Below are 26,492 nucleotides of genomic sequence, written 5' to 3'. Positions count from 1 at the left end.
TTATTCTGTATAAACTTCTAACAAAAGTGGAGCCAATTCTGTAGCATAAGATCTGAAAAATTCAGCAGCAAAACCATCTGGCCCCGGAGCCCTGCCTGCAGTAAGGCCTTAATTACCTCGTCAATCACATCCAAGTTTATCTCAGAATCAAGAGAGTTTTTTTGCTCTGTCATCAATTTAGGAACTTCTAATGGTTCCACAAAGTTTCTACTATCCTCATCCACAGATGAAGACTTGGAACTATAAAGATCAAGATAGAATTCTTTAAAGGCATAATTAATATCAATGGACAAGGCTCAAAATTTCACCCCCAGCAGATTTCACTGAGGGAATGGTATAAAAAGACTCTCTCTGTTTTATATATCTAGCCAAAAGCTTCCCTGCTTTGTCCCCAGACTCAAAATATGACTGTCTTGCCCTGAATAACCAAAACTCAATTCTCTGAGGCCATCAGATGACAATCGGCACTTCAGCTCTGCCTCGGCACTTTTAATATTCCCTTCCAACTCCACGAGTTCTCATGCTTTGGATTTTTTGATGAATGAGGCATACTGTATGATCCGACCCCTAAGAACCACCTTAAGTGCCTCCTAAGCCACGCCCACAGAGGATACTGAGGACCAGTTGTTCTCCATATAGACATTGATTTCAGTCTTTAACATTTGTTGGAAATCAGGATTTTGCAAAAGGGATACATTAAAGCGCCAACTATTTGATCTCTTTTTCTCCATATGTTGCAACATCTATAAGCACACCAGGGCGTGATCTGAGATTAAGATGTTTCCAACTGAGCAATCAACAACAGATGAAATGAGGGATTTAGATATAAAAAATCTATTCTACAATAAATCTTATGAACTGATGAAAATTTTTTACAATCCCTACCTGATGGGTTCAAAAGTCTCCAAATATCTGTAAGACCAAGATTTTTACACATTCTGTGAAGTGTCACTGTTGCTTTAGGGGGCTTTCACATTTTTGCTTCACAATGATCAAGGACTGAGTCCATCAATAGATTAAAGTCTCCTCCCAATATTATATCATGAGGGGTGCCAGCAGCTTGCAATATCCCTTCAAGATCTATGAAAAAGCCCTGATCATCAGCGTTAGGTGTGTAAATATTAGCCAAAATCAACCTTTGCCCCTGAATTTCTGCTAAAACAATAATGACTCTTCCTAATTTATCTTTAATCTGTTTGAGACATTTGAATTGTAGATGTTTACTTATCAATGTAATGACTCCCCTGCTCTTACTTGAGCCAGCACTTAAGAAAACATGTCCATCCCATATCTTCCCAAATTTTTCCGCTTCCTGCAGAGAAAGGTGCGTTTTTTGAAGAAACACTATATCTTACGCTAAGAAAAGAAATAACCTTTTTATGGGGTGCCCCAACCCATTCACATTCCATGTGAAGAGAGATAACCTACTCATATTAACATTTAACATATTGATATAATACAAAAATTAATTGTGTGTCAAAAACAAGATTATACAGACCCCATTAGTGCAACAATCAAACCCCGAACTTCCCCCGAACAAAACAAACAGAAAAACAAAAAACATGCACATTAACCCCACGCATGACAGCGCCAACTGGCGTCAATCCCTCTAAACTCAAAAGGTCCGTGTACACATACGAGAACCCCTGAAACAACTTTGCAATCGGATTGTTTAAGTCCGGTGCTTCTGCACAAATTTTGTGAGGCAAAATTACATAACAGAAAATACTTTGTAAAACAGACCCCAGCCAACAGGCAGAATAAACACAAAGAACATGTAGATTCATCCACAGAACTGTCTCGAAGGTGTGTTCTTCCACCAAACAAATTCCAGCTGATATAAAGCCATTCAGTTTCCTCGGACAGACAAACAAGTGTTCAGTGAGCCGGATGCTTATGAGTCCCTTCATTCTATCATTCCATTCATTCTAATGTCCCTTAAAAATACTCCACAAAAACAATCTCCAGCCAACAGGAGGAATAAGCACAAGGAATGAACAGATTCATCCACAACTGTACCGAAGCAGTATTATTCAACAAAACAAGCTCCAGCCACTAGGCGGAACCAGCAGAAAAATAAACAAAACAGGCAACCCGGTTCCTCGGATGATCAAGTGTGTATTGAGCGAGTCAAATTCACTCAGAGGCCACATAAAAAAAAATACACCATGACTTACTTAGTCCGTCATCTTTATAAAAGACGTCCTTTATGTGAGTATGTAGATATTTTGCGGTCATCCATAGTGTCCATTCTCAATCTGACTGGGAATTTCAGTGTAAAAACGATCTTCTGTCAATGCAAAAGTTTCTTGAAGGAAGTGTCATTCTACAAAACAAAAAATGCCGCCTAGTTTCCTCCGACAATCGAGTGTATGTTCAGCGAGTCAAACCACTAATATAAGAAACATCAAATGGCTTACTCACTCCAATGTATTTATGAAGGAGAGTGCCCGTTTTGGACATGTAAATACTTTGCGACCATCCTTCGTTTCTATTCTCAGTTTGGCCAGCAAAACAACAATGCAAAAGCGAACTTCCGTAGATGTAAAAGTTTCTTATATTCCTTGAACCAATCGCGTTTCTCTCTTGTCGAATTCACAAAGTCCGGTAAAAAGAAAATATTGTGATTCTTCCAAGAAAGCTTTCCTTTGCTCCTCACCTGGTGCAACACGAGATATTTATCGGATGATCTCAGAAATTTGGCCAGGATTTATCGGGGCATGTTTCCCTCAGCAGATCTGCGGGGACTCCATGAGGTCGCTCGACTTCCAGTTTATGGCCTGTTATGTCAAGCAGACTCGGGAAGAGCTCGTCCAGGAATTTCACCATATCTCTGCTCTCTTCATGCTCAGGAATTCCAACAATCCATATATTGTTCCTTCAGCTCATATTTTCCAAAATGTGTTCCAAGTCTTGGAGTTTTGGATGTGGGTGGATTAGCGGATAATTCCCTTTCCGATGACCAGATAATCGATCATTTCTCAACATCCGACACTCTTGTGACCAACTCAGAGAATTTTGTTTCCATCGACGTATTACAGCGAGATCCTCCAAGTCAGCAACAACCTTCGTCAGCATCACCAAGATGTTGGACAGTTGATGCTGAATTTCTTCTCCCGACGTGCCTTCCAAATCGAGTCCCCGGCTCGTGGCCTGTTCGGGGGTGTCAGCTTGAGCACATAAGTGTCTTTTAATGTCTCCAGAGTCTGAGGATTTTGACTTCTTTGCCATATTAACCTCAAAGAGCAAATATGTAATTGGGTGTATCGAATCTCACTGGATTATAACATGAAAATAATTAAAAAACTAGCAAAGTGCACAGAGCTTATGATTCACACATCTGCTGCTCACATGGCGTCACGTGTTCCTGAAGAAACAAGTTTGTTTAGTTTAGAAAGTGGAATTTTCCCCCATTCATCCATTATGTAGATCTTCAGCTGCACAATTGTACGGGGTCTTCATTGCCGTATGGTGTGCTTCATAATAAGCCACACATTCTCAACTGAAGATAGGTCGAGACTGCAGGCAGGCCAGTCTAGCACCCACACTCTCTACTCACACAGCCATGCACTTGTAATCCAGGCAGTATGTGGTTTGAAGTTGTCCTGCTGGAAATTGCCAGTACGTACCTGGAAAAGACTGTGCTGGATGGCAGTATTCATTGTATTCATGGCCTAGAGAACACGACGGCTGTGTTTTTAAAAATCTCTTTGAAATGTGGACTTGTCGGACCAAAAAAAAAAAAAAAAACGATTCCACTGTTCTATTTTCTATCTCAGATAAGACCAAGCCCAGAGAAGACAGCAACGCTTCTGGACAGTGTTGATGTATGGCTTCTGCTTTGCCTAGTAAAGTCTTAACTTGCATCTGTAGATGCAGCAGCGAATGGTGTTGACTAACAAAGGTTTACTAAAGTAATCCCAAGTCCATGTTCAGGATATCCCTCACAGATGAATTATGTTTTTTAAGACAGTGACGTCTGAGGGATCGGAGATCACGCACATTCAGAAGTGGTTTTCGGCATTGCCCTTTACACACCAAGATTTGACAAGAAACTTTGAATCTTTTAAATATATTATGCACTTTAGAGGGTGTAATGCCCAAAATCCTCCCAATTTGTCTTTGGGGAACATTGTTCTCAATGTGCTGGATTATTTGCTGAAGCATCTGTGGCAAATTGACAAGTCTTGAACAATCCTTGCTCTTGAAGGACTAGGCTGTTGGAGGCTGCTTATACAGCATACAGTACTATGACACAATTGCCTCACCTGTTTAACATCTGTTTCACATCGGCTTGTTATTTCAACTCATCAAATTGTTATTAGTCTTAAATTGCCCATCTCAACTTTTTTGGAGCATGTTGCAATCATCTTTGAAATTACTGTACATTTAAAAAATAAAACAGTGAAATTCACAAGGTAAAACATCATATAATGTGTAGTTGTAGTGCTTTCAATATAGATAATAATCATTTACAAATCACTCCTTTTTGTTTTTATTAACATTTTTCATACAGTTCCAAACTTTTTTGGAATTGGGGTTGTATATTGTATGGATTTGTTGTGGAAATTTCTTTCTTTCTGCTTAGAAATCGGTTCTTTTTGGAGCGGTGGGAGCATATGACTGGAGTGGTGGGGTCATTTTGAAGTCTGATGACAGTGTGAAATTTTTTAATGACTCTAAGAATGAACCCAAATTTTCCTATTTAGGTGAGTGAGTCATTATAAGCCAAACAAGTAAGCCAGTGGAAATGGAATAGTTTTTTTTTTTTCCTTTAAAGTTTTCACATTTGTGCAGCATTAGTTGATTAAGCTACCTAGTCTCACAGAATGAACGTTAATATAAGTACATTTTTTGCAAAGTTTTACATGCTGCTTTCTATGTTTTGCTGCATTTTCTGGTGAAATTCAAACATGAGGTGCTAAAACAACTGTGCTTTTAATTCCCTTTCACACAAATCATGGGTACTATGGCTGTTTAGGAGTATATAAACACTTAATGTTCGCTCTATTATTCACACCCTACAATGGTATTACTGTATAGCAAAACACTTTTACTCTAACGCATCATTTGAAAAACGATACATTTTAACGCTTTTATAACAGACCCACCCACATTTTCACACTTATTCAAACGTGATTAACATCTGCAGTAGCTCACCTGATAGAGTGTTGGACTTTGTGCTTGGAGACCGAGACTCAAGCCCAGCCAAGGATGCTCGAAACCAAACTGAAAATGAAGCAAAAGTTCTATAGAAGGGAAATGACATGGTTTCTTCATTAAATGTGCTTTTCATGTCGAATTTGCTTTTAAAAAACTATCGGTTAGGTTTAGGGTTCAGATGTCTGTTTTATTCGCCTCCCATTTATCTTTTAAGACACTAATCATTAGGTTTAGTTTAAAGTTTTAGGTTAGGGAGGTATGTTTTACTCATTAACACATCCATCTAATTACCACCTTAAAAACCTTGTCTGATTGCAACACAATTTAACTTGCTTTTGGCACCCCCCCGCTGAACATTTCACTGGGGAACTGCAGCCAAACGATTAATGAAGCACATAATTTTGTTTTGCAAAAATATTCCTAAGATCACGTAAATTTCATGAGATCAGATTGTGATTAACTGTTGAAGCCAATCTAAAGAAGCCAATTCTATACTGTATTTTAAATGGAAAAACATGCTCAGGTAGGCCACGTCCTCACTAATCCTCCTTTGAACACTTTCCTAATGTCATTATTTTCCAAAGTATTTGGTAACAGAGGCTGTTTTTGAAAGTATCCATTTTCGGTAGATGACAGCGCCATTCTGTGGATGAAGGGCATAAATGTAGCAAAATCAACGTGTTCCCTGTCTGTCACTCACTCGACATTGTGTCAATGTAGTGACACTAGGGGTTCGATCTTGAGAGCCCCAATCACCTTTGCTTAAAATAGAAAAAGCCAATGAAAATTGTGGAATTTGCATGACACTCTCCGCCCCGGACATACGGGTATAAAAGGAGATGGCGTGGATCACTCATTCAGATTTTTTCTTCGGAGCCGAATGCATGTGTGTTCGTCCTCTCACTCTTTGCTACGCTGCTGGATTCTTACAGCGCATATCAGCGGTCACCCTCACACGGTTGAGTGCTGTGTTTCCCCTGGGTGCTTTGGAAGCCTGGGTCTGCAGGTGCTAAAAGAGTATATTAGAAAGAGTATATTTCCTTATAAGAGCTCGCACAAATGCTTGGTGTCTTTTTAAAGATGTCCTTCCACATTTGCGCTACTGGATGTGGCCATTATCTCTCCCCTCCCGATACCCATGAAATCTGCCTCGAGTGTCTGGGGCGCCAGCACGCTGAGGTGGCTTTCGTGGAAGGGTCATGTTCTCATTGCGAGAACATGTCCATGAGAACGTTGCAGTTGCGGCTCACTTCCTTCTTCATGAAGCAAGGAGCCACCACGGCTGCTCCCCAACCCAGTCCGTCCTGGGCTGACGCTCAGCCGGCCGGGTCGGCAAGCACCGTGGGCGATCTGGATGTGGACATGGGAGCGTTTCTGCCGGCTTAGCCCCCGCAGACCTCCCATCCCCTAGAATGCTCTTTCTGTCCAGACGAGCTGTCGAGCGATGCAGGCGGTCTGCCTCAGGGCGGGTTTAATGTGTCTTTTGTGGCTCGTGACGAGGATGATCTTTCGGTCATCCCATCGGTGGGTGGGCTTCTGCTATCGGAAACAGACGAATCTTCTGAGCTCCCGCCCACGGGTGGTAGAGCACAGGATAAGTCGTAAGCTGAGATGGCAGCCGTGCTTGCCTGGGCGGCAGCGAACATCGGGCTGAAGTGGAAGCCTCCACCCTGCTCTGAGCGTTTGCGGCTGGATGATTGGTTTCTGGGCTCGGAGGGTGACTCACAACTGCACACCGCCCCAGTGCCTTTCTTCCAGGAAGTGCACGAGGAGCTAACAAAGTCGTGGAAGGCACCTTTTACTGCCCGTACATGCTTCGCGGGCTTGTCCACTCTGACTACCCTCGACGGCGGAGCGGCTAAGGGGCATGTTGAGCTTCCTCAGGTAGAGCGTGCATTTATGCCCGCAGGGCGCAGCCACCTGGTGCGACCGACCAAGGCTCCCTTCCAAGGCCTGCAAGTTCTCTTCCTCTTTAATGATGAAGGCTTACAAGGCTGTGGGTCAGGCCGCTTCTGCCCTGCACGCCATGGCCATCCTGCAGGTCCACCAGGCCATGGCACTAAAAGAACTGCATGAGGGTAGGACTGACCCAGGGCTGATGCAGGAACTGCGCATTGCGACAGACCTTGCCTTATGTGCGACGAAGGTCACAGCGCGTGCCCTGGGGTGGACCCATGTCGACGCTTGTGGTCCAAGAGCGACACCTGTGGCTCAAGATGCATGACTCCGAGAAAGTCCGCTTTCTTGATGCGCCCATCTCCCAAGGCGGGCTTTTTGGTGACACGTCGAGGATTTCGCCCATCAGTTCTCGATGGTGAGAAAGCAGACCGAGGCAATTAAACATGTTCCTGCCGTGGTGCGACCCGGCTGCCTTCAGGCCACCGAGGTCCTGCACCCCGTCTGCTTCTCGCCAGAGCCGTTCCCCTGCGGTGCCGGCCCCGGCTCCTGTACCATCGGAGCCCACAAGCCGGCCTCAGTGAAAAAGATCCTCCTGCAGGAAGTTGGCTCCACCTGACCATCAGTCGGCCTCAAAGAATCCTAGACGGGCTTCAAGGCGGTCCTGACATGGCCCGCCCAGGGATGAGGCGACCGCTCCTGACCAGTCTGGTCCGGGACATCTCTCCAGCTCCACCATCGCCCCTGGGCCAGCGTGTGATGAGTATGTCATCGCTGAGTGCCCTCTGGGAAAGAGCAGTTTCCTCATTCCCTGGGCCAGTGCACTCGCAATGGCCAGGCACTGGAAGTCTTTCTGGTCAATCAGGCGAATGCGAGTACTTCCCGTTCCCTCGCCCGCCCCAGTCACCGGCCACCGTTGCAGGCTTGCGGAGCAGCACGTCCCCCCTGGGCTGTCTTCCAGGTGGGGAACCTGCTCTGCCTTGCCGCAAACTACCCTGCCCAGGCACGGTAAGTCCAGTCATTCCCCTGGTGCCGCTGTCATGGAGGTCTGGTTAGAGCTCTCCAGCCCCTAACGGTGGCTCATCAGGACGATTCACCTCGGCTATGCGATCCAGTTTGCCAGACGCCCGCCCTGGTCCAGTGGAGTCCTCTCTACTACGGTGCAGGGCGAGGGTGCCTCTGTCCTTCGGGCGGAAGTTGCCACCCTTCTGGCGAAGGGAGCAATAGAGACCGTCCTCATAGCCGAGTTGTGCAAGGGCTTCTGCAGCCCTTAATTTATCATGCCCAAGAGAGGGGGAGGGTCGCGCCCAATCTTGGACCTGCGTGCCCTGAACAAGGCCATACACAAGCTTCCATTCAGGATGTTAATGCAGAAGCGCATCCTGGTGTCAGTACGACATCAGGATTGGTTTGCGGCCATCGACCTGAAGGACACGTACTTTCACGTATCGATCCTTCCTCGACACAGACCCTTTCTTCGGTTTGCTTTCGAGGGACGAGCATACCAGTACAAGGTCCTCCCCTTCGGTTTGTCCCTGTCCCCTCGTGTCTTTACCAAGGTCGCAGAGGCTGCTCTGGCCCCGCTTAGGGAGAAGGGCATACGCATTCTCAATTATCTCGATGACTGGCTAATCTTAGCTCACTCGCGAGATCTATTGTGTGCACACAGGGATCTTGTGCTTCAGCACCTCGACCAACTCGGGCTTCATGTCAACTGGGAGAAGAGCAAGCTCTCTCCTGTGCAGAGCATCTCTTTTCTCGGTATGGAGTTGGACTCGGTCGCTCTCAGGGCATGTCTTATGACTGAACGTGCTCAGTCAGTGCTGACCTGCCTGAAGACTTTCAGACAGAAGGTAGCGGTGCCAGTGAAACAATTTCAGAGGCTCCTGGGGCATGTGGCATCCTTGGTGGTGGTTCTCCCCCTCGAGTTGATGCATATGAGACCGCTTCAGCACTGGCTACAGACTCGAGTCCTGAGGTGGGCATGGTGCCACGGCACCCGGTGTGTGACCATCACACCACAGTGCCATCAGACTTTCAGCCCTTGGTCACGATGGATGCCTCGAACTCGGGCTGGGGCGCCATGTGCAACGGGCATGCAGTGTCGGGGCTCTGGAAGGGGCCCTGACTCCAATAGCACATCAAATGCTTAGAGTTGCTGACAGCATTGCTGGCCCTGGTGGCGTACGCTCGCGTCGCATGTTGCAACTCGCCCGCCGCCTCCTCCTTTGGAGTCAGCAGACCTTGAAGTCTCTGCGAGCCACTCAGCTTCCGGGCACCCTCAACCATGCAACCATGCAGACTCCACCCCCAAGTAGTCCAGCTGATTTGGTAGAGATTTGGGGAGGCACAGGTAGACCTGTTCGCCTCCCAAGACTCCTCTCACTGCCCCCTGTGGTACTCCCTGTCCGAGGCCCCCCTCCGCACAGATGCCTTGGCGCACAGCTGGCCTCGGGGGCTACGCAAGAATGCGTTTCCTCCTGTGAGCCTCATTGCACAGACTCTGTGCAAAGTCAGGGAGGACGAGCAGCAAGTACTGTGCTTTGCGCTGTACTGGCCCAACTGGACTTGTTCTCGGATCTGATGCTCCTGACAGTAGTACCTCCCTGGCGCATTCCCCTGAGGCAGGACCTTCTCAATCAGGGGCAAGGCACGCTCCAGCACTCACGGCCGGACCTCTGAAATCTCCACGTCTGTCTCCTGGAGTCTTCCATCAGTGGTGGTAGACACAATCACTCAGGCCAGGGCCCCCTCTACGAGGTGGCTGTATGCCTTGAAGTGGCATCTTTTTGCTAACTGGTGTTCTTCCCATGGGGAAGACCCACAGAGATGCGCCTTCGGGTCTGTGCTGTCTTTTCTTCAGGAAAGGCTGGAGAGACGGCTGTCTCCCTCTACCCTGAAAGTTTATGTGGCTGCCATAGTACCATGATACACTGGACGGCAGTCCCTCACGGCAGCGCGACCTGATCAACAGGTTCCTCAAAGACGTGAGGAGATTGAATCCTCCTAGACCGCGCCTGATCCCCTCTTGGGATCTCTCTGTTGTCCTACCTGCCCTACAGAGAGCCCCGTTTGAGCCCCTGGAGAAGGCAGAGCTCAGCATTCTGTCTCTAAAGACGGCCCTCCTGGTGGCGCTCACTTCCATCAAGAGGGTGGGGGACCTGCAGGCGCTCTCTGTTACCAGCGAATGCCTGGAGTTCGGGCCGGCACACTCTCACGTGATCTTGAGACCCCGGCCCGGTTATGTGCCCAAAGTTCCCACCACTCCTTTTCGGGACCAGGTGATAAACCTGCAAGCGCACCCTTCAGAGGAGGAAGACCTGGCCTTGTCGTTGCTGTGTCCAGTTCATGCCCTGCGCATGTATCTGGACCGCACGCAGAGCTTTAGACGCTCGGAGCAGCTCTTTGTCTGTTTTGGAGGACAGAAGAAGGGGAAAGCTGTCTCCAAGCAGAGGTTGGCCCATTGGATTGTGGATGCCATTTCTCTCACATACCAGTCTCAGGAATTGCCGTGCCCCTTGGGGGTCCAGGCGCACTCCACTAGAGGTGTTGCGTCCTCCTGGGCACTGGCAAGGGGGGCCTCTCTAGCAGACATATGCAGAGCTACAGGTTGGGCTATGGCCAATACCTTTGCGAGGTTTTATAACCTACGCATAGACCCGGTTTCGACCCGAGTGTTACGCGGTAAAAGCAGGTAGACTGGGCGGCCGGTTGGGTGTACCGCTTGCATTGTGCCTTTCCCCTTTTTCAAAGGTTATAATGTGCACTTTTTGTCCACAACAGTTCCCCGTACCGGTGAACTCCGGATGCCTCTTTAATTCTTTAGCACTGTCTGGTGACGAACTCGGCAGAGGAGTAACGCACCAGGCCCAGTACTCGTGGTATTCCCCTTTTCAGGTGAGCCTGTGTGCTTGGGCTCAGTGCTCCATGCGTGGTGATTCCCCTTTGGTAATCCCTTATGATGAGTTTCCACTGTTCGGTTTCCCCTTGTCAGAGTTTTCTCTGTCTCGGCCACTGTGCTGCGTACCCTCTCTGTAGACAGGGACCTCCTGTGGTATCATTCCATTTGTGTACTTCTCCGTTGGTAAGTCCATGTGAGGTATGCTCCACATGTTAACCTCCCTCCAGCAGGATGTGGTCTCCATAGTGCTCTCCTTCCTGGAGAGGGCACAGCACTTCGCAGCGCTATTCTAGAAAGTGCTCGGCGGGAGATTGCTTAACAGCAAATTAAGAAAGGCACCGCTGGTAGCCTACTTGGGTAAGTACCATCTCCCCTCTTAACGGGACTAGGGAGACACTTTACCTAACTCGCTGGAAGGTCACGACATGGTTGAGCGCTCGCTGCGAGGCATGCAGCAGCTTGCCCGTGTCCACTCTTCTGTGCCTTGTGACACGGTTCAGCGCCTGCGGCGTGTCCTATAGGAACCCCTAGTGTCACTACATTGACACAACTTCGAGTGAGTGACAGACAGGGTTACTGGTGTAAAATCTGTTCCCTGATGGAGGGAACAAGACATTATGTCCCTCCTGCTGCGGCTCTGAACCGGCCTTTCTATTGGCTCCTCAGCATAAATCTGAATGAGTGATGCACGCCATCTCCTTTTATACCCGTATGTCTGGGGCGGAGAGTGGCATGCAAATTCCACTTGCCAATTTTCATTGGCCTTTTCTATTTTAAGCAAAGGTGATTGGGGCTCTCAAGATCGAACCCCTAGTGTCACTACATCGACACAACATCTCATTCCCTCCATCAGGGAACAGAGGTTACATCAGTAACCAAAACATTTTCAAACGTATTGATGTGGGCATGGCCTTAGTTTCTGTTAATACAAAATATTCTTCACCTAAGTAAATGTAAGCCTGGTTAATAGACCTTATTCAGAGTAGTGGCATATTTACTTTTTGACAGGAATGAAAGCAAGAGATAGATTTACAGTCTCATCATTGAGCTGTACTGTTGTCTAACTTGGTGTTGATCGTTCAGCTGATGAAACATTGAAAAAAAAATATTTTCTAAAAATGTTTAGTATACAAAAACCTCCAAAAAACAAGAGTTGTGAAAATTAAATATGATCTAAAACTTTATGCAGCCAAATCCGGCCCGCCAACGAGTCATCTCCAGCCCGCGGGATGATTTGCGTCAAGTAATGTTTGAAAACATTCACGTTTATTTAACCTGTAACTTGGGTGAGATGCATTCATACTATTATTTTATTAGCTACAGCAGAACAGCTAAACATTTAAATTTGCGGTGTTGCATGTAGCTATGTTATAGCTTGCATGATCAGTGGAATATCTTTTAATTACATGGAACATTCAGCACTTGCAGAGTCACGCGTATCAGCGAACACAAGGGTGACACAAGTTCCATGGCCACACATTCCCACATTGAAGTTTCTCTCACAGAAATAATGACAACATGGACAAGTCAAAGGATAAATATTAGATGTAATAACTGTTGCATTGTTTCTGTCCCACTGAACTATTATTCATTTCTTAGTTCCTTGGCGTTTATGTTTGGTTTCAGATGGTTTATTGAGGCTAAAGCTCCAGCCAAAGAGCGAGCGGTTCTCTGTTTTTCTTGGAAATATTATTGCTTTATTCCCTTCAACTAATTGTGTGTGCATTTGTGATGTAACCTCTGGTTAATGAAATTAGTAAATTCTGTGTTTTTCCTTTTGTTCAGAGTAAAATTTGCACCCATTAACCCGCCAAATGTGGATATTTTATGCGCAATGGTGGGTTATTTCTGTGACTTATAAAAATCTTGGAGTGACATGACAAGAAATGCTGTCAGACACAAAGATGCGCGTTTGAAGAAACACACTTGATTATATTTTGAAGAACAGACGAAAGAATAAAGCCGTTGATGCATGTGTCTGATTCGCTGTGTATTCAGAGGCGCTCTGCTACCCGTAAGCACAGTGCTTCTCATGGAACACGTGCATGCAGAGTGCTCACTGTTTCTGCTGTTTCAGTCATCTGAAAATAGTTTGCAACTGCAAGAACAGTGTCATCCATGAGAACGCTGCAAATGATTTCAGACCATCTCAGGAGTAGCTCTAAGTTTAGTTCACTTGATTTCCACGGAGCAGTTCACTTTTACACGCATTGTGAATGCAACATTGCTTAATTCCAAACATTTGTGGCTGATTACATAACCATACAAAGCAAATGACATGCAGCAACATTAATGAATTGTCATGTGTGTCATCATAATTCACTACAGCTTCAGAAGTGGTGTTTTATATACTTTTATGAATAAACAAAGGAGCTGGTAAAGAAATTAAGTGGCTGGAGAAATTGGGCATTCACAGCCACTGTGGCTGGTGGGCAAAAACATTTAGTATCTTTTTACCCCAGTGTCAGCTATGAAAACAGCATCTTTCTATTTTCCTGCTTCAATTTTCCTTTGCTCCACCACTGAACTACCAGCATCACTAAAGAAATTATATTTTACCCAAGTTATGAGATTGCAGTCTGAATTTAATGTGGTGACATAAAAAAGCGTGCACTGTGAAAACACCAAATCAGCGCACCTTTCTATTGTGTTGTTTTCACTGGCTGTACTCAACTACAAACACAGTGACTGGTTTAGTCAGATTCATGACTAAATGACTCTTATGAGCCAGTACTTTTAAAACAGTGATTCACCAGCTCACGAGTTCTCGTTTTGAATCAGTTTGATGAACCCTTAAGGGAATGAACTTACTGAATTACTTGGAGGGGCTGAATAAATATGTGATTTTCTGCAAGTTACACTCGAAATATGTCGAAATATTTTATGTACAAAGTTGATCATATATGATAAAATTTTGTTAAAGATAATTAATAATTTTAAAAGTTATTTAAACAAAGTTAAAGAATATATTTATAAAGTATATATACTATGTGTGTGTATATATAAGTTTACACATATATATATATAATTTATAAATATAAACTTGGCCCCCGAGCAATGTCGCTTTGTCCAGTCAAGCCCGAGACCCAAAATGAGTTTGACACCCCTGCCTTACAGCCTTGTTTTAATTCCCATCAAAAATCAAATGGGGTCTATGTTTGTTGAATCTCCTTTCTGATTACAGGTTACAGTGTGGCCTCTGCTCGTTTACCCACTAAAACTGTCTATATATCTGGTGCACCACGGTATAACTTGACAGGTGGAGTATTTGTATTTGAAGGGTCTGAAAAGTATGTTCTCCAGGGTGATCAGGTATGAAGTATTTGCTGAGAAATACCATCAATATTAACAAATCATACTCTTTTGTTTCAACAAAAATCCAAACCCTCAAAAGCATATTCTAAAAGTAACCCAAAAGCTTTGTAAACAGAGACCTTGATTAATCTCTTGTAGCTCACAACCAGTTACAAACCACACTGAATGGATTTGTCATAGGTTGGATCTTACTTCGGATCAGTTATTTGTGCCTTGGACATTGACATGAATGGATACATTGATTATATGTTAGTTGGGGCACCACATTTCCATCAAAATGGGGAAGAAGGCAAGGTGCTGGTGTACAAACTGAATCAGGTATCTTACACTCCATTCAGATTCATTTTATGGGAATGATATGTGTGGGACAATATGAAAACAAGCCTTACATCTCATTTCATCCCAAAGCAGGAGAGGTTTGAGAGCATGGACAGGGAGTTGCGGGGTGATGCAGGACAGACCTTTGCCAGGTTTGGTGCTGCCATCGCTTCCATAGGAGATATTGATGGGAACAAGTACAATGATGTTGCAGTGGGTGCTCCTCTTGAAACAGATTCCTCAGGAAGCATTTACATTTACAATGGATTTGAAGATGGTCTTCAGTTTTCACAAGTGAGTTTCAGTATATATTTTTTACACATTGTTTTGGAGTTTGTTAGTTTTTTTTTTTTTTTGGTAGATTAAAGTTCTTTACTTGAGGATCTTTGAGACAAAAGTAATAAAATATAATCATTAGAACCATTTTTAAAGCAGGGTTTCACTTTTACTCTAGAAAGTCAGAACCCTTACATGACAAGTTATTTTAAGAAAATGCAAGAAAATGAAAAAGACAAACATGTGTGCACAGAGCATTATTTGCATCCTATGCATGTGTATGGCATCTTTTTTGATATTGGATTCAGAAGATCATATAGTTTGATGTGAATGTGAAGTGTTTTCAAATGTTAATTGTCGCTTACTCCCCAGAAAATTTCACCCTCAGATTTTGGAATAAAACTTAAGCATTTTGGTCAGTCAGTAAGTACCATAGGCCTACCTGATACGACAAAAATCAAGCCTTGCATTGCAGTTGGAAGTCAAGGAATAGTGACAGTTTTTGAGTGAGTAAAAATTAGCAGTCTAGGTGGATGCATTTCTCTGCACAGTCTAGTAATATATTTCTTTAATATGCTCTACTGGGATGGAGGAACTTCCCTTTGATGTTCAATCATCTTTACACTATTTTTTAGGACCATACCAGTCGTGATAATTAAACCAGATATCACGACTGAGCCAGGCGAGATTCCTCTCACTGAACAGATGATTGAAATACCAAGGAAGTTTATCATAAAGTTATCTGTGTGCTTTAGCACAGTAAAGGGGAAATTAAGCGAAAGTAAGTGTTTTTTCTTCTTCAGAGAGTTCATGTGTATATATTTGGATCCAAAACTATCCTTCTCAATTTTTTAACCACTTTTCACTTTCTGCCCTTTAAGATGAAAATCTTACTATTCAGTACAAAATTGACTTGGATTCTAGTGTAAACAAAAAGCGCCTCTCTGCTGGCAGTGATCTTATGCAGTCCACCTTTTTACTGACATCAGATGCAGAGTGCATTGAACCTATCTACCTAAAATATTTGGTTTGAATTTCTTTTTTTACTTTTTTCTTTCTTATATTTATATATATTATACTTATACACTCACCGGCCACTTTATTAGGTACACCTGTACATCTACATATTAATGCGCTTATCTAATTAGCCAATCATGTGGCAACAGTGTAAAGTATAAAATCATGCAGATATGGGTCAGGAGCTTCAGTTAATGTTACAATTCTCCTCTGACCTCTGTCATTAACAAGCTGTTTTTGCCCACAGAATTGCTGCTCGCTTGATGTTTTTTGTTTTTGGCAAAATTCTGAGTAAACTCTAGAGACTGTTGTGTGTGAAAATCCCAGGAGTTCAACAGTTACAGAAATACTCAAACCAGCCCGTCTGGCACCAACAATTATGCCACAGTTCAAATCACTGAGATCACATTTTTTAGCCCATTCTGATGGTTGATGTGAACACTAACTGAAGCTCCTGACCCGTATCTGTATGATTTTATACATTACACTGCTGCCACACGATCGTTGCATGAATAATTAGATGTAAAGGTGTACCTAATAAAGTGTCCGGTAAGTGTAGATTATAGTATAATATAGTATATAGATTATATTTATTCTTAAATTATTTAATTGCTGTGTCCCTTTCTTTGTTTTATTACTGAGAGGCACCGTGTCTTCCTTTCAGGGTTGTTATGACTGTTTTTCATCTATTAAAATCAAGTTGCATTTTTCATTGGCCCCAAACTCCAAAGGATCCCATTTGCGAATTCTTGACGTATTTACACCAACAGAGGCTGTAAGAGAGGTAATAACATATTTTTTTTTTAGAATTTGTTCATAATATTTAATATTTAAGCACTTCATCAGCTGTAACTTCATATTCCTTATCCATATTGTGCACGTTTTCATTAAATTACTTTTGGATTAAACTTTCTGTAATAATACTTGAATTACTTGAATTTTGCTTATTTTCACGTTCAAAATAGAACAGATGGTAATCTATACTTTGACAATATTTTTGTTATTTGTTAGATTACCTTTAAAAAAGGGTGCAAGAATAATGTGTGTAAGCCAAGTATCACATTATCTGATTCAAAGATTAGGTGAGTATGATAATACAATTAACTACATTTTAAATTTTACAAGGGGCTGTTAGGGGCCATATGTAGGCATTTTTATATTACAAAACCATGGGAAAATGTAAAAAAATATGAAATCTTTTTTTATATTTTTGTAACTGAAACAATAATTTATGTTGCAGTGAGAATATGATTATAATTGGAGAAACTCAGAGCTTGAATATCATTTTCAATCTTACAAACACAGAAGACCCATCCTATTTGACAATCCTAACTTTGACCTACCCAAACATACTCAACCAAAAGGTAAAGAAAATTTTTTATCTCATATTAAACAAGAGCAAAAGCCAATGACACATGCTCAAAAGCATCCAGTAGATATCTGTCAACCTGGTATGGCTTTTGTTTCTCACTTACAGAAAACAGAAGGTGCTCCCTGTCCTGTAAAGAATGATAATCAGATACAGTGTCATCTTCAACACCCCGTTTTTCACAAAGATTCACAGGTTTTAAACAACAGTTTTCCTCTCTCATTTGATCCCGTCTAGTCATTATTGTTATTTTTTTATTCTTTTTGTGCTATATGTATTCACTGTTTATTTGAATTAGATTTTTTTTTTTTCAGTTTATTATGTGCCATGTATGGTCACTGTTTTGTGTAATGTCAGCAGAGTCGACCTCAAAAATGTCAATATTCAGTCTGCCATTGCAAATAAAATTGGATTTGATTTATTATTATTTATCATTTTTGTACATCTTCCAGACCAGCCTCTTCATCTCTTGGCAGCTCAATGACACTAAATCTGATCTAAAGAATTCTGAGATTATCGCTAATTTAACCAGGTAAGAGCTGCCAACTCACTTATTTCCTGTTTTTAAAAGTGCACTCAGTAATTGTTCCCTCATTAAAAACATTTACACATAAATAAATTAATAGTACTTTTGAAAAGTATGTTTATAATAATGTACACACACAAGAAAGCTGTTAAATGCACGTTGAGATCACATGACCAGCTGAATACTTCAAGTATTTGAACTCAAGATGGCGGCGAGTTTGGCTGTTGCGTTGCGAGCTCCGACACAACATGGTAGTGTTTTGTTTGTTTTATTCACAATTCTTATGTTTTTTGTCTTGGATGTTGTCTGCCTTTTTGTCTACGACAGACAAACACTTTTGGACATTGGTTCAGCAATTTCACACTGTAAACCGGACTTCAAATTCCTCAATGCCGACCCGCTGTTTACAAACACGTAAGCGGAGCCCTTTGTCTGGGCAGTCCGGACGCGGAATCGCAGGAGGAAAAGGGGAAACAGAGCCGGCGTTCTCATCAGAGTAAGATGCCGCGCAAATCGACCCCCGCTACCCAGTATTCTACTGGCAAATGTTCAGTCTCTGGATAACTAGCTCTGCGAGCTGAAAGGGCGGATCTCTTTCCAACGAGAGACGAGGGACTGCTGCATTATCTGCCTAACAGAAACTTGGATGTCTGCGGAGATTCCAGACTCAGCCATTGAACCCGTGGGATTCTCCGTGCACCGAGCGGACAGAGCGAAAGACCTCTCAGGTAAAAGCAGAGGTGGTGGTGTATGTTTTATGATCAACAAATCCTGGTGTGATCAGAGGAACGTACATTCTATAAAGTCTTTCTGCTCTCCTGATCTGGAATTTCTCATGCTTCTGTGTCAACCATTCTGGCTACCAAGGGAATTCACAGCGGTCATTATCACTGCTGTGTACATCCCGCCACAAGCCGACACAGACCGGGCAATCAAGGAACTGTATGGGAGTATAAGTGAGCAGGAAACCGCGCACCCTGAGGCCGCGTTCATTGTGACCGGGGACTTTAATGAAGCCAGTTTCAAATCAGTCGCACCAAAATACCACCAGCACATTCGTTTCAACACACGAGGGGACCGGCCCCCGCCCACCATTTGGCAAATCGGACCACTCTTCCATTCTGCTTCTGCCTGCTTACAGGCAGAAACTGAAACAGGAAGCACCCACCCTCAGAACGATCCAGTGCTGGTCGGACCAATCAGACTCTGCGCTACAGGACTGTTTGATCACACGGACTGGGAGATGTTCTGGTCCGCCTCTGATGACGACATCGAGCTTTACGCTGATAGCGTAATGTGTTTCATCAAAAAGTGCGTGGAGGATGTAGTTCCAACCAGAACAACACGGATCTATCCGAACAAGAAGCCATGGATAAATAGCGATGTTCGCGCGGCACTTAATGTGCGGACCTCCGCTTTCAATTCCGGGAACGCGGAGGAGCATAAACAAGCCAATTATGCCCTCCAAAAAAACAGCAAAATGCCAGTACAGGAACAAGATTGAAGGACAGTTTAACACCACCAACTCTAGAAGCATGTGGCAGGGAATTAACATCATCACGGACTTTAAAGGGAATAAAAACTCCGCCATGAACACCACTGCCTCTCTCCCGGATGAGCTAAATACTTTTTATGCTCGTTTTGAGGGAAATAACACCGCCCTCGCGGAGAGAGCTCTCGCGGCCGAAGCTACAGATGTTAGTTCACTCTCCGTCTCTGTAGTGGATGTAACCCGATCCTTCCGATGGGTGAATATCCGCAAAGCTGCGGGCCCAGACGGCATTCCGGGCCGTGTCATCAGAGCGTGCGCGAACCAGCTGGCTGGTGTTTTTACAGACATTTTCAACCTTTTGTCTGTAGTCCCCACATGCTTTAAAACATCCACCATTGTGCCTGTTCCAAAGCAATCAAAAATAACTTGCTTAAATGACTGGCGTCCTGTTGCTCTGACCCCCATCATCAGCAAATGCTTTGAGAGACTAATCAGAGATTACATCTGCTCTGTGCTGCCTCTCTCTCTAGACCCATTGCAGTTTGCTTACCGCAACAACCGCTCCACTGATGATGCCATTGCATCTACACTACACACTGCTCTCTCCCACCTGGAAAAAAAGAACACTTATGTGAGAATGTTGTTTGTAGACTACAGCTCAGCATTCAACACCATAATGCCGTCCAAGCTAGATGAGAAACTCCGGGCTCTGGGCTTAAACAGCTTGCTTTGCAGCTGGATCCTGGACTTCCTGTCATGCAAACGCCAGGTGGTTAGAATAGGCAGCAGCATCTCCTCATCACTGACCCTCAACACTGGAGCCCCACAGGGCTGTGTTCTCAGCCCACTCCTGTATTCCTTGTACACACATGACTGTGTGGCAACACATAGCTCCAATGCCATCATTAAGTTTGCTGATGACACGACGGTGGTAGGTCTGATCACTGACAATGATGAAACAGCCTACAGAGAGGAGGTGCACACTCTGGTGTCAGGAGCACAACCTCTCCCTCAACGTCAGTAAGACAAAGGAGCTTGTGGTGGACTTTAGAAGAAAAGACAGAGAACACAGCCCCATCACCATCAATGGAGCACCAGTGGAGAGAGTCAGCAGCTTCAAGTTCCTGGGTGTCCACATCACTGAGGAACTCACATGGTCCATCCATACTGAAGTCATTGTGAAGAAGGCTCATCAGTGCCTCTTCTTCCTGAGATGGCTGAGGAAGTTTGGAATGAACCGCCACATCCTCACACGGTTCTACACCTGCACTGTAGAGAGCATCCTGACTGGCTGCATCTCCGCCTGGTATGGCAATAGCACAGCCCACAACTGCAAAGCACTGCAAAGGGTGGTGCGAACTGCCAGACACATCATCAGAGGTGAGCTTCCCTCCCTCCAGGAAATATATACAAGGCGGTGTGTGAAAAAAGTTCAGAGGATCATCAGAGACTCCAGCCACCCGAGCCATGGGCTGTTCTTCCCCCAAGCAATCAGACTTTTGAACTCTTGATCTCCCACGATCAAAATACATCAGCACTGCACTTTATTACTCTTACTCTTATATCTCACACCGGACTGTCATAAATTATATTATTATTATATTATATTCTCTCTTAACAACTTACTATCAACCGACAGCCTGAATGTCAATACAGTACAATACAACCTACTGTACATTCTATATATACTACTATATATACTTTTTTTATTTTTATTGAATAATGTGTTTCATTATTGTGTGTATTGTATACTGTACAGTGTATGTTATTATTTGTATATTGTGTTGTGTGTAATTATGTGTATATTAGGCTTTAAATTGTGCTGAGTTAATTTGATGTTATTGTAAATTGGTATATGTCTCATCACTGTCACGACTGCTATGTTGATCGGAACTGCACCCAAGAATTTCACACACCATTGCACTTGTGTATATGGCTGTGTGACGATAAAAGTGATTTGATTTGATTTGACTTCTCAGTATTTATATCGGTAATCCCTCACTTTTGCTCATGGAATAAATTAATTCTACCTGTTCTGAACTACATATTTTGCAAATTGGTTTTTACGTATCGCAGCAATTTTCTGGTGAAATAAACACTAGAGGTGCTACAACAACAATTACTTTTATTCACTTTCAAACAAATAAAACGGAGATAAATGGTACATAAACACGTACTTTTCACCCTGTTCCAAACACAATGGCGATCTTATGACATCCAAACACTTTTACTATAATGCATGATTTGAAAGATGATACATTTTAATGCTTGCATTACATAAACAACTATATCTATGACTAGGCTTGGGATCTATGCCTTTTTCAATCATCGATAATCAGAAGATTTTCCAGATGATTATCGATATATATTGGGATTTTTTTCAGATGTATATAGGGCTACCCATTGCACAATAGTCTTTGTGTTTTTGAACATATTTCTCAACACAACTTTATTAAAGTGTGATAAGGGAAATTAAAGAGGGTTGCACACCGGAAGTGTCTGGCAGATGACATGGTGCATTCTAAAATTCAAAATAATTATTTTCTATGAAGGTACACACTCACCGTCGCTCGCCATCTCAACAGGTTGCTCTAAAATCTGCAGCGCCACGGAGCATAACTCGCATATTTTTCCATTAAATTCAACCCAAATCAAAGGACAACGATTATTTACTCTAGCCATCAATAGATGATATATTGTGTATATGCATCTTTCATATAGCCAACAAAATGTATTTTCAGTTACAACTATGTCTTTTTGTGGTTTGACAGCTTGAATGAAACCTCTTCAAACATACATACAGACAGATTGCATAATAATTTCTAATCGTTCAGTGTGCACAGTTAAACCAGTTTCATACACTAACCTGCAAACTCATCAACATCACTTTGTTCATTCTTGAAGTACAAAAACCTTCGCAACTTTTGTGTGTATGCGTTCTGTACAAGAAGTTCTAAAATACCCATCCTATGTTGTTATACCTGTGCCTTGCATTCTGCTTCAGTAAATGTTATATCACCCCCTTGTGGTCTCCTAACGCTATTACGCCAGACATTAAACAGAATCCCAACTGAGTTGGAAAGCATGCAAATTAGGCTTCTAATTTAAATGTCAGCTAATGTTAATATATTGATGCATCAAAAATACAGTCTTCTGCTAAAATAACATGCAGATCAATAACTGATATATTGATATTTTATGACATGCCTATTTACGGCCTTATTAAAACATTACTAAGTTGCGCGGCAGCTCAACTGATAGAGTGTTGGACTTTGAATGCGGAAGACCATACGAGTCAAGCAAAGCACGCAAGTCAGCACCTGAGCTGAAAATGTCATAGAAGCGCCATGAAATGACATGGTTGCTTCAGCAATTCCGCTTTTCATCTCACATTGGCTTTTATGACAATATCGGTTAGGTTTAGTTGTAGATTTAGGGTTTAAAACTAGATAAACAGATGAGGTTTTTAAGGTTAATGCTCTTTCATCTCACATTTGCTTTTTATGACACTTTATGACACTATTGGTTAGGTTTAGGTTAAAGGTTTAGGTTAGGGAAGTAGATTTTGTTGAATTAAAACTCAATAGAGCATTAACCTTAAAAACCTGTGAATTTTTAACTTGCTTTTAGCGGCCCCCAGTTTCACGTTGAAGCAACGATATGTGTAATGAACCTCATGTAACTATGTAATTTCATTTTGCAAAACTGTTGCCACAGTTTTTCATGAGATCAGGCTGAATTAATCATGGCTGATGCCAAATAGCACATTTACAGTGGCATTGGTTACTGTAAACTATTGCTTTTGCATGATGAGCCATCATGCCATGAGTGCCACATTCAAATAACTGAGTGCAATTTTGATATTTAAATTAGAATTATACATTTAAATTAAATGAATAATCTTTAGTAATACAGTTTTTAAATTCTAAACTGTTTTTTAGTAATAATGAGGGCGCCCAAGTTCTGGACTCTAAAATATACAAGTTTGATGTGAAGTATGCCTTACCAATACAGCTAACTGGGTAAGTGAACAAGCAATTAAAGATGATTAGTTGTAAGCTATGTTTCACTGAACCTCTTGATTTTGTAATATTGAAGTATATTTACTTTTTACTTCAACAACAGCACAGCCTCCCCAAACAGATTCCGTATAGAAGAGGGTCGGAAGGGTGGCACTGAACAACAGCTGCAATTTGAATTTGAGGTAAAGTATATTAATCTCCAAAAGAATAATAGTGTTCACAATATGAGATGCTTGTGTTTTAGTGGTGGTTGCTAAGGCAAGTGTAATGGTTGGCCAGCTGATAGATAGCTGTGCAATGTGTATAAACCTCACTCTCCTGACCTCAAGAGGTGTACTAGCGACTGACACTAGGGGCTGTAGCCTTAGCCTTCTTGTTAGCGCACCCACCTCCCATGCCGGAGATGCCGGTTTGAGTCCCGTACAGAGTGGGTAGAACAGGAGCGTCACACAAGCATCACTATTACTATTGCTAATCCTTAGGGTTATGGATGGCTTGTTGAAAAGGTGGGTTATTATTTTCCTAAGCAACATCACTTATGATTGTTTTAACCTGGCAGACGATTAAAAGGGTGAAAAACTTCCCATAGACTTACATTGAAAAAATGGCTCTGGATAGGAATAGGAATGTTGAATGTACATGTTGAGGGTTTCCCCAATAATATAATTTATTTTTTATTTTATATATTTTATTGTTATATATTCAATCTTTTCTGTTCTATTTTTAGTTTGTGGGTGAAAATAAGTATGGCGCTACAATCGATTTAGCTGTTAACATAACAAAGGATACCTCGAAAACAGAGATGCACATCAACAAAGTCACACCAAAGGTATTATACATTAAATATGCAGTGCATAGAGTGACAATAAACAGCATGAAAGCTCTCAAACTAACATTTATTGCTCTTTTTGCATTAGGAGTGTGTTATGCCCCAAAATAACAAAGTCGAGGTAAGATGTCCCCTGAAACAAAATACTGTCTTTCCTTTAAAAAAACAAACAAAAAAAAAAACATGGTTTCAGTTAAATAAAAAGTATTTTTGTGACTTCAGGGATCCTATCTCATCAAGTGTGCCATAAAAGAGTTGCAGAAAATTGTCATTGATGCAAAAGTCTTAATACATGATGTTCAGGTATGCAAGTCATCTCTTAAATGCAAACTATGTGATGCATTGATATTCATACATGCACACCAAGAAACTGTCTATCGAGCATAATTTTATGTTCTTTTCACATTCAAAGGAAAAATCTGACAATATCATTGCTGTGGGGCAATACAGCTTTGATGAAACCCTCTATACTGCCAAGGACACTTTGAGGACTGTTCCAGTTAGTAGGAGTCTCATTTCAAACATAAAATAGTTTATTGATGACTTATTTATTGATGGACTCCTTAACACAATGCAGGTGGAAGTGACGATAACAAAGCTGCCAGTGACTACATCTAAAGGTCCCATCATAGGAGGCTCCATAGGAGGATTTCTGCTCCTTATCATCATCATTATCATTCTCATAAAGGTATCCAAGTGTTTTATGCATACAGAGAATGTGCACTTCATAATGCAGAAATAGTAAGAGTTGGTAGTATGGTACTATGCTTTTCCGAACATCCTGACATGCACTAAGATTCTTTATGTGATGTCATTTTTAGTGTGGCTTTTTTCGTCGACGGCGTAAAATGGACCAAACACAGATATCAAACTGAAGACCTGCAAAGCAAAAGAGGGACTATGTTTGTCCACATATCTTGCTTATGTTTGTGTCAAGAAATAATGATTTTTTAGATAAAAGTTATAAACTATTTCTTGTTTGTATTAACAATTTATTATTGAGCAGATGATTTTTAATAATAAGTTGTATTTAATATAGTCTGTACAGAAAGAATGAATATGAATAAGTGTTATAAGGGCTAATTAGTTAAAACTGTGGTCCCACAATAAAAACAACTATTAAAAAAAATGAAGAATTCAGATATTGGATATTTCATAAGAATATGTTATGGCATTTAAACCAGAGGCATTCATTGAGATAATGTATATGCAGTATATATATATATATATATACACACAGTTGTGCTCAAAAGTCTGCATACCCTGGCAGAAATTGTGAAATTTTGGCATTGGTTTTTTATTTAGACCAAAATAGAGCTTTATGTCACAACCATAGCACTATGTTTGGAGAGGGGTCAACAAGGCCTATAGTGAAAAGAATACCATCCCCACTGTGAAGCATGGTGGTGGCTCACTGATGTTTTGGGGGGGTGTGAGCTCTAAAGGCATGGGGAATCTTGTGAAAATTGATGGCAAGATGAATGCAGCATGTTATCAGAAAATACTGGCAGATAATTTGCATTCTTCTGCATGAAAGCTGCGCACGCTCTTGGACATTCCAGCACGACAATGACCCTAAGCACAAGGCGAAGTTGACCCTCCAGTGGTTACAGCAGAAAAAGGTGAAGGTTCTGGAATGGCCATCACAGTCTCCTGACCTTAATATCATCGAGCCACTCTGGGGAGATCTCAAACGTGCGGTTCATGCAAGACGACCAAAGACTTTGCATGACCTGGAGGCATTTTGCCAAGACGAATGAGCAGCTATACCACCTGCAAGAATTTGGGGCCTCATAGACAACTATTACAAAAGACTGTACGCTGTCATTGATGCTAAAGGGGGCAATAAACAGTATTAAGAACTAAGGGTATGCAGACTTTTGAACAGGGGTCATTTCATTTTTTTTTCTTTGTTGCCATGTTTTGTTTTGTCAATATAATATAATCATAATTAGAAAGAGTACTTTATATTAGGAAGTGACTGTCCCAAACCCTAACCCCTACTTTTCAACTTATGAAAATAATACCTAATTCTTTTGATTTTTTTCAATGTTGTTTTTTAAAAGATATTTTTGATTTATATTAAAGTGAAAGGAAAGATTCAGATTATATTGAGGGTTTTAATTTTTAAATAATAGACTTTATTTAAAAATGATGTCCCACATTTTCATGTCACTACCAAAATACAAAAAGTTATAGTCCATTGGCTGAGCCTGGTTGTAGCCACACCCCTGCATTTTTGACCAGGAAGCGAGACAGCAATATTGTGTTTTTATGTAGGTATAAATAATTTACTTCTATAAAGCAAATAATGCTAATACCAACAATTTAAATTATGCATTTACTTGTAATTTAAATGAGACAACCA

The 26,492-nt window shown here is 42.2% G+C and overlaps 2 protein-coding genes across 5 annotated transcripts in view; one reads left to right on the top strand and one right to left on the bottom strand.

The window, feature by feature from the left end:
- The window catches only part of itgae.2 (integrin, alpha E, tandem duplicate 2), a 38,030-nt gene extending 11,827 nt beyond the window's left edge, over positions 1–26,203 (top strand). Inside the window, exons 13-32 of one of the 3 annotated variants that reach the window (XM_051665239.1) lie at positions 4,589–4,709; positions 14,145–14,272; positions 14,456–14,593; positions 14,687–14,887; positions 15,242–15,375; positions 15,505–15,650; positions 15,751–15,896; positions 16,551–16,670; positions 16,898–16,968; positions 17,127–17,250; positions 17,364–17,450; positions 17,708–17,787; positions 23,215–23,295; positions 23,399–23,477; positions 24,023–24,124; positions 24,213–24,245; positions 24,347–24,427; positions 24,537–24,623; positions 24,702–24,812; positions 24,946–26,203. In XM_051665239.1, the coding sequence (XP_051521199.1) occupies positions 4,589–4,709; positions 14,145–14,272; positions 14,456–14,593; positions 14,687–14,887; positions 15,242–15,375; positions 15,505–15,650; positions 15,751–15,896; positions 16,551–16,670; positions 16,898–16,968; positions 17,127–17,250; positions 17,364–17,450; positions 17,708–17,787; positions 23,215–23,295; positions 23,399–23,477; positions 24,023–24,124; positions 24,213–24,245; positions 24,347–24,427; positions 24,537–24,623; positions 24,702–24,812; positions 24,946–24,999 (2,124 nt within the window). In that variant the 3' untranslated portion in view covers positions 25,000–26,203. Of the gene's footprint in view, positions 1–4,588; positions 4,710–14,144; positions 14,273–14,455; positions 14,594–14,683; positions 14,888–15,241; positions 15,376–15,504; positions 15,651–15,750; positions 15,897–16,550; positions 16,671–16,897; positions 16,969–17,126; positions 17,251–17,363; positions 17,451–17,707; positions 17,788–18,108; positions 18,226–23,214; positions 23,296–23,398; positions 23,478–24,022; positions 24,125–24,212; positions 24,246–24,346; positions 24,428–24,536; positions 24,624–24,701; positions 24,813–24,945 lie in introns of those variants that run through there. The other 2 variants (XM_051665238.1, XM_051665240.1) reach the window with 2 other exon arrangements.
- Positions 1–26,492, bottom strand: part of LOC127421975 (protein FAM222B-like) — a 108,112-nt gene that overhangs the window by 22,387 nt on the left and 59,233 nt on the right. The window contains exon 4 of one of the 2 annotated variants that reach the window (XM_051665243.1): positions 5,161–5,249. In XM_051665243.1, coding sequence (XP_051521203.1) covers positions 5,161–5,249 — 89 coding nt within the window. Of the gene's footprint in view, positions 1–4,722; positions 5,250–26,492 lie in introns of those variants that run through there. The other variant, XM_051665241.1, reaches the window with a different exon arrangement.

This window comes from Myxocyprinus asiaticus, chromosome 31 (assembly GCF_019703515.2).
Source record: "Myxocyprinus asiaticus isolate MX2 ecotype Aquarium Trade chromosome 31, UBuf_Myxa_2, whole genome shotgun sequence".
In the NCBI taxonomy this organism is placed as follows: domain Eukaryota; kingdom Metazoa; phylum Chordata; class Actinopteri; order Cypriniformes; family Catostomidae; genus Myxocyprinus; species Myxocyprinus asiaticus.
The sequence above is the reverse complement of the archived record's forward strand: the minus strand, read 5'-3'. Positions and strand labels throughout refer to the sequence as shown.